Here is a 12,536-nt window from a genome sequence, read left to right as displayed (position 1 = left end):
ATTTTCTAGAAGCACAATTAATTATTGTATTGCAAGGGAGAATCCTCTAGAGAGTGCATTAATTATTGGGAGGGTGAAAGCTTCTAGAGAATGCAATTAATTAATATTTTATTTCCTTCTAAAAGGGTGAAGGAAACAAATAAGTAGGGGTGAGAGACTTATTGTTTAGCATGAGATTATTGTGAATGGCATTTGATAAGAACTTGGATGTGTGTGTTATAGATTTGTTCTTGGCATTAGAGGACATCTATACTCTCTTGTGACATTCTAGATGTCATTCCCTTGGGGTTTGGCCTTTGGAATTCATTGCTATCAATTCATTAACAGGCAACTTGGACGCATTTTCAGCTATAGGCAGATTGGGTGTAATTAGTGAGTTGAAGAGTTTGTTATGTATTTGATTTTATGATGTTGAGTTTGCTATGTATTCAATTTTATTAGTTTGAGAACTAATATTATTTCAGCAGTAGTTCAATCTTTAGTTTGCATAAATTCCTTCTTCTTCATGTTATATGGTTTCAAAATCTATGCAAAAACATTAAAATCTTTATCAGCAGTTGGTTTAGTTCTTGGGCATTTCTAGGGTGCCCATTACAATTCCCCAAATCAAATGGTATGTGTTATTATTTGAAGTCCATTTAGTTGTGTTCATTTTACAACCACACTACATCTCATCTCATTCCAAAGAGTTGAAGGGTAGAAGTGAAGAGTGTAACATCACATCAAGTATGTGGAAAGAATCAAAGAGCAAAAACCTAAAGCTACATTCATACTTTATTATTATTTTGTAAACATATTGACATGTATTTCAATATACTTAGATCATGCATGGACTTGTATCTTAGATCACAATGGATTTCAATAAACTTATATGATGAGATCTATGTAATCTAGGCCTTGCCCTATAATGTAACATGCTTTCCTAATTAGTTGAAAATGTAACATGTTCTCGGCCAACCCATGTGTTGTGAAATTTATATAAAGCATCTTTAATTGATCTCTTTTAGGAGAGATGAGTATATATGGATGATAGGATGAAGTAAGGTCTTGGACATAAAGTTGGGGACATAAGGTTTAGCATGTTGGATGTCTATTTCAGTGTTCGAGTTGATTATTTCTGTTGTGTTTACTTGTATTGCATGGTTTGGACCATCTCCTTTGGACACACTCCTCCCATGACTACATCAATTACATTTTCTTTCATTTATCTATTTATCTTGTTAATTTATCTATTTGGCTACTCTCGAGGTGGAAACACCAAAAAAAGGACTCTACTTAGGCAAGTCTCGAAATAACCCCAAATATTTTTCCTCTCCTGTGCTTATGTAGGTATATTGAAGGCATTCAAATGCACAAGGGTTGCTTATATGGCTGATTCACTCAATTTTGAACCAAAGGACCTCTATCACTTGTTCCTTTCATTTCCATCACTAAAATATTCATCTTCTTCATCTATTATATCTTCTCTAGTTTGAGTAGTTGAAGGTATCTAAATGTTTATTATGAACTTGGTTCTAAAGAAATTATAGTTTTCGTTTTATGGAGTCAGATTTACTACATTACATTTTGGAAAACCTAACACGAACATTTCATTATTTTCAAATTATTCTTTATCATTCCTCTTCTAAAAAATATTTAATGTGATTCGTATTTTTAAATGTATTCTCAACATGAAACTTTCAAAGCACTCTTCCAAAGCTTGTGGACGTGGATCTAGAAAATTAACATGTGAGAAATAATTGTGTACTTAACTTATGATTCATTACAAAAGTGCTGAAAAATTGTCCAACTAGATTTTTGAACAAAATCTTCTATACTGTATTAAAATGAACAAAATCTTCTATACATTATTAAAAGATAGCTAGTAATTATTTGTCCAAAAATAAACTGAAAATTAGATTTGACCAACTTACATCTTCACACTTGAAAAAGGTTTCAATATATTGTTACAAAATATATACATAGATAACATGCATTTATTCCAGAATCAATGAAGCATCTAGCTTCTTTTATTAACTATGTAAGAATGATAGTAATATTATAAGCCAATTTTATTTAAAATGAAGAAAATTGGAATAAAAATACCTTCAACTAAAATAAAAGTCTACTATTTTCTTGAAGAAAAATTAGAGTCAATTGCAAATTTATAATTTGCTAATTTCAAAATGTAAATTGTTAGAAGTTCTTAAATTTATTTATTGAAAACATATATTATTTTATTTCTTAAAACTACATATTTGATATTAAGAAATAGTTATATCACTATTTTAATTTTTTAATAAAAAATAATTATATTTTAATTTAAAATGATCTAAATACATTTTTTGAGATTACATTCTTTTAAATAAATAAATATTATCAAAATTTAATTTAATATTTAGAAATGTAAATAAATATTGTTCAAAGTACTATTGTGAGTTGCAATATAAATTGTACGGTAAACTTAAATGACTAGTTTATGGTCTTTTTGTTTGCTATAGTTATGCTTCATGACTTGCAAGAGTTTATTATGTTACTATTGTTTTGCTTCATGATTGAGTTTATTATGTTACTATTGTTTTGCTTCATGACTTATAAATTTTCTAATGGTAAATGAAAATTGACAAATTACATCAATAGAGCATTTATGTAATTTCTTATGTATATTCATTGCACATATTTTGTAATATTTTTATACTTTGACAAGTAAAATGAAGTTTTTAGGTGAAACCCTAGAATCACAAATATTTATCAAAATTGGAAAATAAATGGTAAGAAATTATATTATACACATGTTATATGAAACCCTACGACTCTACATATGTAGCTAATCTTATTGGAATAAGAAAATTTAAAGCCCTATATATACACATCACTAACTTTATCTTGAATAAGACATTATAGACCCCTTATTGGACAGAGCTAATTGCACCTGGAGAGAAACATTGTATTTAGTATTACATTTTGTAAAAATGTAGTCTGCATTTCTATTTTTGCAATAAATATATGTCTTAAAAACACATCCTCGTAATGAAGGTGTTTTGAAATAGTTCTTATGTGACTCTTGCTAATGCATTGATTTTTTTCCTCCACGAACAATGCTTAATGATTATGAAATGTGAAATAAACTGGAAAAAAATAATAAGTGTGACAAAACATTCACTTATAACACCTACAATGCCTTGGGTAAACCTCTCAATTGCTAAATACAATTAGAATCCAACACCACTAACTTTATTATTAGCAAATAAGAGATTACAACATAATAAGAATTTAGTATGTGCCAACATAGCCTCTTTGTTATGATGTGGAGCCTAATCAGACTTAGAGCTTTATTCGATGCAGTTTTCTCCCCATATTATTTCTACAGGGTCCTTGGGTAGCGCCCCAGGTGCGCTCCTTGTCGTAGTACAGGGTGGGGTCGAGGGGCAATGCCACCGTGAGGGTTTTCGGGGGTAGTGCCCCTGATGCCAAAAATGACCTTATATTGTAAAAGGCATTGGCTACTATTTTCCTATTGAACAACTTATTCTAGCCCTAATTGTGTAAGCAGTAAAAAGCTTGTATAAAAAGGCTTAGGGTTAGGGATTTCATAATGTAATGGTGATATTGTAGTTTCTTGCAGCGATATTGAGTTGTAAGGGATTGTGGATTATAATCACTAGATAATAATAATATTGGACTTGCTGTTGGTGGACGTAGCCCAGGGATTGGGTGAACCACATTAAATCTTGGTGTCTTGTGTTCTCTTATGTGCGCTCTATTATTTTTTGATATTGGTTATATTTGCATGTAACTGTTATTTCTATTTGAGGTTAATCCTAACAGTCTTCCATCTATTTTATTAACATTTCCTAATTATCAAAGTTATATGTAGTAAAAGTACTCAATCAACCCACAAATTTAGAAGAGCAAAAATAAAATCCAACATAGCAACACATGCCATCAATTGGTTTGTTTCAAAGAATCCTTTCCCTTTATGAAGGGAAATTAGGCCTTTGTTGTTTCAGCCCTATCCTTGTAGAATTATGAGAGTGCCTTTTTTTAGAAGCATTGATCTTCTGAAAGAGGTTCATTGTGATAGTCTTTCCTCATAGAACTAGTGATTTCTCATGACAGTCTTGTTTGGCTAGAGGTTTAGAGTTTGATCATGGATGGCTTGTCCCAATGTAAGTGGCGAATGCCTCTGTGATAGCCTCACCTTCCGCATTCAATAGAACACATGTAATGAAATTGTATTCTAATTTTATTTTAACTATGTTGATCTACGTCTAATTCTTTGAATGTTGGTTTGCAATTTCAATATGTTATTTTAAAAAGAAATCACAAGTATAAATCATGTCTATTTTCTTCCCATTTAGATGTAGCAAACCTCATAATGCATTTGAATGTGACTCATGTAGATCTAAAGAGTATATCACAAATGCCAAGTACATGAGGGGAAAAGGACAAAATGCAAAAAGAAAAATAGTGTTGGCAATGCTTTCCTTAAAATAAAAAAGATGCCTACTTTTGGGAGCAAACAATTATCAGAGACACAACCTCTTTTTTAGAGCAACCCAAGCTTGAACCAAGTAATGGTAGTAAAAATTTTACAAGAAATTACTGGTGACATGTTTTCTTGCATTTTTTGTCAAAACACTTCACCCTTTAAAGTGATGCAAAGAAAATACAAGCTACTGAAACACAGTTTAAAAAATAGAGTGCTAGTTGTACACTTATAGTAGATGTATCATTGCTATAATAAGAGAGACTCAACACATAGCCACAAACACTCAAACTCTGAGACAATTTTTAGAGTATGATGACCACAAAATATTGACAGATGCAAAGATACTATAATGTGAGGGGAAGAAGTTGGGTTACCAACTTTGCAACTAACCATAAGAGGAAGAAGAATGGTAATTTCTTGGACATTCCCTAACTTGTCATAAAAGTGAAGTTGGGTATTTATGAATAGTCATGAGAGAAAATTAGCACACCTAAAAAATGCCTAAATAGTTGGTAAAACAACTCATGCATTTGTGCTATTGCAGAATACAACTAAGTGAATAAAATGTACATATATTTTATAAACTATGTTTGAAATGAGACATGTTTTTGAAATTGGAGGCATGCCACGTCGCTAGAACATGAGTGATATGTATGAAGGAAAAAGGAAACCCTAATCACATACTCAACAAAAATACATAAAGCAGAGTTTGCAACAACAAAACATGTTGATTTTCTCTTTCTTAGCAATGTAACCATTGAGAAGCAATCATTGATTAAAGTGGTGTTGGGTTTTCTTAAAAGTAATAAAACATTTCCTTTATCATACAATGAAGCATCCATAATTGTGAAACACAAGTTTCATAACAGTAGGACAAAAGATTTTTGAAGCTCGATAAACCAAACAATGCATTTGATCTTACATACAAAATACTATTGGATGACATTTGCGAAAAATTTATACAACCATGCATACGACTAAAAATACAACAAACAAGCAGAATATCTAGAGGAATACTACATATTAATTTCATTAAGAGGCCCAAAATAGGTAGATTTTGAAAAGCTTGAAAACATTTCTTAGATTTATTTACATTTGTTCAAAATACATTTTAAAAGATAAAAATATGAAACATTAAAGATACTTACCTCAATAGAGGAAATCAATTTTGGACTTCCTCTCTGCAAATATAAACTATATTAGGAAAAATAAACATGAATAGTTAGCAAAAATCATGTTTGGTCATTAATTAGAGGGAGTGTAAACATAAAAAATCACTATCAATGTTAATGAACATGCATAAAAAAGAACCAAAGGAGGATAAGACTAGAATACACAAAGAAAGAAAAGATCTTAAATGATGTCCTCACTACAAATATGAGACCAACAAAGAGCAACAAGCAAGACTGGGTTTATTCGCTACCTTTAAATGCATAATGAATAATTCAAAATTGACCATGATTGGAAGTCGACATGCAAATTCTAGTATGTCAGCCGACAATGAAAAACATTCTCCAAGGTATGAATTAAAAGATGACCAAATGCACAAAGACCATATTTGCCCCCAAAATATGTTGTCCTCTACTACAATAACAATTCATATTATAAATGCAGTCCACATAACAAAAGATTTTGGTGAGATTTTTCTCTGCATCTTTGATCAAGTCAATGTGGTCAAGAAGACATTTTGAAAACATGCAATCAAAGCATCAAAGATATCAACAACCAGAATGAAAATTGTTGTACAACCTACCATTGCACATAATATTGGAAAATAATAGCATTCAAAAGATTTACAGATTGTAATTGCTATAATAAAGAGTGTACAATTTTCAAAAGTGTCGAACGACTAGCTAATTGAAGATAATAGAAACCTCATTTAAGATCTTTTAAAATTTAGGGAAAATTATACTTGGTAAATGTTAGAGCGCAATAAAAGATGAAAACCCTATTGTTCAAAGTACAAACCAAGTGGAAATTGGGAATATAGAAAATTCACAAATTATTAAATTAAGTTATAAATAAAATACATTACAAAAAACAATGCCAGATATTAAATATAGTTTTCTCATTGGTTGAAACTTATTGAGAAACAACATCCACTTGGATGCTATAGTATCCTATCATTCGACATGAACTAATAATATATATTGTTAGGATACTATGACTTAAATCTTGTTTTTTTAAAATTTAAGAATATAACCATCTATTTAACATCATGCTCTCAAAGTCAAACTCATTTATTTTTATTAATTCAACGACAACACACCACAACCACTAATTATAAATAATAAGGTGTTATAAAAAGGGTGGTTAAGTTTTACCATTGATTGCTTGTGGTGATTAGAAATAATTATTTATAAAAAGTGCATGAAACAATAATGTTTCTAAATAAATTTGAGATCATGTTTATATTTTTTTTCTAAATAAATTTGAGATCATGTTTATATTTTTTATTAGAATATTCTATTTCTTAAATTAACAATGTTGTTCTATTATTATTGTATCTTATAATATAATACTAATAAAAGATTTATTGCCAATAGCGGCATGTTGTGATGGTTAAGTTGTTGCGTTGTTATCCTTGCCATCCAGGTTCAAATATCATGGGGATGAGGTCCCCCGTTTGTGGCCTCACTGGTTCATAGCTCCAGGTCAAAGCGTTGGTGGTACCGGTGGGCGTGTCGCGCCAGCGCTACCGGTCACGTTAAAAATTTTACCAGGCGCATTTTAAAAAATAAAATAAAAAAAATGAAAGATTTATTTATATTATACAAAGGTGATTTTTACTTTAGTGTGTTTTAGTTTTTTTAGATACTTAACAAGAGCACAAATATTTCTATTTTATAATGTGATTTTTTCTACAAGAATAGAATGAAGGATTATTTTATTTTTACTTTGTATAAAAATTTTATGAAGTGATAATAGAGTTATTTCTATTTTCCTAATGTGCTAATGTTCTATAAAAGAAATAGAAATAAGATGAATACTTATTTTATTTTATTATTTTTTATTAGGTATCTTCCATATTTTTACCTAATCTAATAATTTTAAATTTTACTCTATTATTAACTTTAACTTGTGTAACAAATGCTGTTACTTCTAAAAAATATCAATTTTTAAAATATATATCATTATCATGTCTAAAAAATAAAGTAGACAATACAAAGGCATTTTCTTATTTAGGGTAATTAAATTTTAGACATAAACAAATTGTAGTTGTTAGTTGCACATGTTTTTATAAAGTCTAAATGTTTGAACAAAAAACAATTAGAAAACTTACCAAATTTACATATAGTATCTAAAGATAGAATGCAATAAGATCATAAAGGAAAATGCAATAAAGTTTTGAGCACAAAATATAATCTTTAATGGTTTTTGTTAACAGAAAAAAACACAACACTTGGTAGAACAAACATCCAAAATATATGTCCAAGTTTATATAGTGTTCAATCTTAGGGATATCAAAGCACAAGTGCTCATTATTTGTTGGTAAGGAATCCATGCTCATACTGGCTAAGGACCATGGAATTCCAAATACTTGATTGAGAACTGAATTTGCAAAGTTATCACAAAAGGTCAAAAAGCTCTCATGTCATTTTTTAAAGAAGAGGACTATAGAAAATATTCTAAAGATTTTACTATTTTGAGAAAACAAATATAATGAGAACCCTCATCAAAGATCATGGCATGTAGGTACAAGAGATTTGCCCTAGTGAGAAAAATCTATCAAGCATGGTTTGCAGGAAAAAAAAATAAAACTCCATACAAGATCATCAAACATTAGATATGGTAAAGCCATGAAGTTTGTAGACATGGTTTCCTAGATATAGAAACTTAAGGTTTCCTAGAAAATATGATGCATCTTTGAGGCACAATTTGCATATGCCCAAGTGAATTGATCCCTATTATGTGGAAGCCAAGACCACAAAAATTGATACAATGAAACACTAATTTGGAAAACTATTCTTGTGGAATATTGAACCCATAATCTCGTCAACTACATAGGAGTGCATTGAAGAATGAAGAATGTTATGATGGAGAATATCATACGCTTATTTATAGGAGATATTGGAGAGGTCTAAAGACAAGAATGTTAGAGAGAAGCGTTGTGGTTTATTTTCTTTCTCAAAAGTTAGAGAAACTAACAATTTCATGAGTGTTCTATAATATATTCTATTGTTTAATGAAATTTAGAGTTCTATATTTGACAATTAATTTTTCGTTAAAGAATATGTACAAAATATTTTTAAAATATTATTAGATTAATTGGTAGTTTTTTTTTTCAGTAAAATGTATAAAGTTTTCAAAATAATTTATTAAATTTTGTGCACAAAAGACAAAAGTTATATCAGAAAATAACCAATCAAAATAAACTACTACAACAAAAAGTTATATCAGAAAACAACCAATCAAAATAAACTGCTACGATATAAAACTTTGCATTTCAATATATGGTACAGTAATAATGTTCATCGGCATCAAACAAACTTTCAAGTAGAGGAAACCTAACGAGGGAACAACTTCCTACTGAAAAGAAAAGGTGTTGAGTAAGGGATGCCATGGCAAAAGACAGAAAGACCGCCTCGAATCATGCTTTGCCTGCCCTCCAACTTTCCTTCGGTCGCATTCTCAACATCTTTGTTCGTTCGTTACCGAAAGAATTTTGCTTTTAAAGGCGTCGGCTCGAAAGAAAAATTTAAAAATGATTCAAACGGTTGCAGTGAAGTTTGAAAAGGGACGTCTCTGCAACGTCCAGTGGGCTCCAAACTGCCAAGTAACCGCCTTACCGTTGGTTAGTTAGTGGGCCCTTACCTGCTCTCCCTATTGCGACTAGCTATTCTCATTTGTTCCCACTGCGACGCAACAGATCCTACAAACTTGTATATAATATTATCCACCCCCCCTGCCATTTGCATGTCTACTAAGAGAAAGTGAGTTCCTCTGCATTTCGTGTTGTTTTTCCTTTCTAGTGCAGAAAATGGCGACGCTTCTAGTGTTAGGATTTGTTACTGTGTTGGCCTTTTTCAGCAGAGCTCAGCCTGGTTATGCTTCTGCTGCTTGGACCAACGCCCACGCTACCTTTTACGGAGGCAGCGACGCATCAGGAACTATGGGTAACTTAATTACTCACTCCTTTCTTCTTTCGATGTTGAGTGTTTCATTTTGAAGAATTTTCAACCGGAAAATAAAATCACTAAGATTTGAGATTTAACTTGTGTTTTCAATGTGCAGGTGGGGCTTGTGGCTATGGAAACCTTTACAGCCAAGGGTACGGAACGAGCACTGCAGCTCTGAGCACCGCTCTGTTCAACAATGGCTTGAGCTGCGGAGCGTGCTACGAGATCAAGTGCAATGACGACGCGCAATGGTGTCTTTCCGGCTCAATCGTCGTCACTGCTACGAATTTCTGCCCGCCGAACAATGCTCTGCCCAACGACAATGGCGGATGGTGCAATCCTCCATTAGAGCATTTTGATCTCTCGCAGCCCATCTTCCAGAATATTGCCAAATTCAAAGCCGGCATTGTTCCCGTTATGTACAGAAGGTTAGTTTTCTATTCCATCTCTTTGTTTGTTATATTTGTTGGACCGAATTAGGGCTTGACATATTCTGACTGGTTGTTTGGTTAATGTTGCAGGGTGCCGTGCCATCGCAGGGGAGGAATTCGGTTCACCATTAATGGCCACTCTTACTTCAACCTGGTTCTTATTACGAATGTTGGCGGAGCAGGGGATGTTCACGCGGTTTCCATAAAGGGATCCAAGACCGGATGGCAGGCGATGTCGAGGAACTGGGGCCAGAATTGGCAGAGCAACACTTTCTTGGACGGTCAGAGCCTCTCTTTCAAGGTCACCACCAGCGACGGTAAAACCGTCTCTTCTTTTAACGTGGCTCCCGCTGGCTGGCGGTTTGGCCAGACTTTTAGTGGAGCTCAGATACGGTAGCTCCTAGCTACTTCCTAATGATGTTTAGGACTCAGATTCTTAAGTTTTAGTAAGTCTTCTTAGCCAAGGTCTCCTTTATTTCAGTATTTTCGTTCTAGTTATGTATTTTCGGGATGCCGCGATGGCTACACAAAGCCACCCGTTCCCTTTTGGAGAATGTAGTCGCTCTTTTGTGATAAATCAGAGGAGGTTCGTCACCAGCCGGGCTTGACCAACACCCTCTCCAGTGATGTAAAAGTTCTTTTTGAATTCGAGAAAATATATGCACAATCTTGTCTCTACCTATGTCTTTTTCCGAATTCGATTAGTTCACAAGTTCAAAATATTATCACTATTCGTCGAAGTTCATTTCATTTGAATGGTAGGTTTCTCTTTGATAAAAGATTCTCGAGTTTGAACCCATAATATTTTATTTTCTAAGTGCATCTGAATATGAGTCGGTAGAATAGCAATTTATCCAACAAATAGAAAGTTCTGATCGAAATTGCTCTACACTCTCGATTGAAATCCATGACGCATACAGTTTTCATCGATTGAGCCGGAGAACACGTTTTTGGAGAATTTGTGACACGTATGGTTCACATTTGATCAATCATATACTCTATCGAAAAAGCCTTCTATGTACCGATCTCACTTTTTTCTCTTCACAATTTTACATAATTTTGCTCTTTTAAATAGTCGTGATTTTAATGTATATTAATTTTATTATGAATGTTTTTTTCCTTTCATTTTATAATGACATCGCAAATCTAAATTTTAAATAATTATATTTTTATTTCTTTTCTAAAAACTGACTAAAGTGAATTATGTTTGTTGTTATAAACTAGTTGTAATAAGTTATCTAAAGTTGATCAAAATGTGTAACCTATTATTGTGGAATTACATTTCGAGAATGGAGTGGATAAATTATAGGCAACTCTTGATCTTAACAACAATGTAATCCTACAATGTAATCTAATAAGTCTTTGTATAATTCAAAAATACAATGGTGAGAATGAAAGAGATGGCTATGAGAAGTTGCAGTTGAATTTTCATAGGTGCTTGCAAAAGAATCAAGATAAGTTATGAGAAACTATTCTAGATTGTCAATTTTAATAAGAGAGCAAAATGGGCTTAAGCATGAAAAAGAGAGACTATACACAAGGACAAACCAATTATCATGTTAAGCATGAAAAAGAGAGACTATACACAAGGACAAGCCAATTATCATGTTGCTAGGATCCCACAAAGGTTATTTTGATTGATCATATTAAGTTTCTCACCAAAAAATGGTAGGATTAAAAAATGGTTAATAATGTAAAGGTTTTTTTTCGCTACCATGTTATTATCACTCCAAAACTAAAACCTATGAACATGAGATAGGTTATTTTCTCAAAATTTGTGTTGTAGAGAAGATAATAAATTAATATACAATTTTTATACACTTTTTGTTTTAGAAATTCAATAAATAGGAGCATGAAATAAACAAGGATTTCTAGTTGGGACTTAGAATAAAATGAAGGCAAAGAAGTTTTATTCTTGCAAAATTGTCAACACAAACTAGACTTATTAGGAGGTTTGGGAACATCACTAGTTTTACTATGAAAAATATCAAGAATCTTTGATTCATTGTACTTCCATTTAAATTCTATAAATTGCACAAATTGATACTTAAATATAATCAAATAGATATCTCTTAACATGCTAGACATCTATTATGACATATTACAATTCATTTACAAATATAAATTATTAAAATCATATTAATATAACTTTATTATTGCATCATATAATTAAATATTAAATTACATGACCCAACAATCCTTTATAAAATCTTTCATTTATTACTACATAAACTATTTGTCCTATCTAAGTTCTAAATATGAAAAACTTATGATTCTAAAAAAAATAATCAAACAAAATTATAATATTGAAAACCCATCTAATATCTCCATAAAACCCTCTAATTAAATCAACACTTATGAGTAAATAAAAGTGGTCACTACCTGCACATATATTGTCCTCGTTATCAAACAATATAGCAAGTACGACAAAGGTAACAAGGTACTGAAAAGCATCTTGGTCTAACAAGGTAGGGGAGGCCATGGCGACATTCCATCGACAAAAGATGCAAACAC

At 31.7% G+C, this 12,536-nt stretch overlaps 1 protein-coding gene across 1 annotated transcript; it reads left to right on the top strand.

Moving 5' to 3' along the window:
- The first annotated feature begins 9,334 nt into the window (after positions 1 to 9,334).
- Positions 9,335 to 10,700, top strand: LOC149537209 (expansin-A1-like). Its single transcript, XM_089807369.1, has 3 exons — positions 9,335 to 9,588; positions 9,707 to 10,019; positions 10,113 to 10,700. The coding sequence occupies exons 1-3, from the start codon at positions 9,453 to 9,455 to the stop codon at positions 10,417 to 10,419; spliced, it is 756 nt and encodes a 251-aa protein (XP_089663495.1). The 5' UTR covers positions 9,335 to 9,452; the 3' UTR covers positions 10,420 to 10,700.
- The last annotated feature ends 1,836 nt before the right edge of the window (positions 10,701 to 12,536 follow it).

This window comes from Cupressus sempervirens, chromosome 10, assembly GCF_028749045.1.
Source record: "Cupressus sempervirens isolate cs-2001-9-10 chromosome 10, ASM2874904v1, whole genome shotgun sequence".
NCBI classification, from domain to species: Eukaryota; Viridiplantae; Streptophyta; class Pinopsida; order Cupressales; family Cupressaceae; genus Cupressus; species Cupressus sempervirens.
The sequence above is the reverse complement of the archived record's forward strand: the minus strand, read 5'-3'. Positions and strand labels throughout refer to the sequence as shown.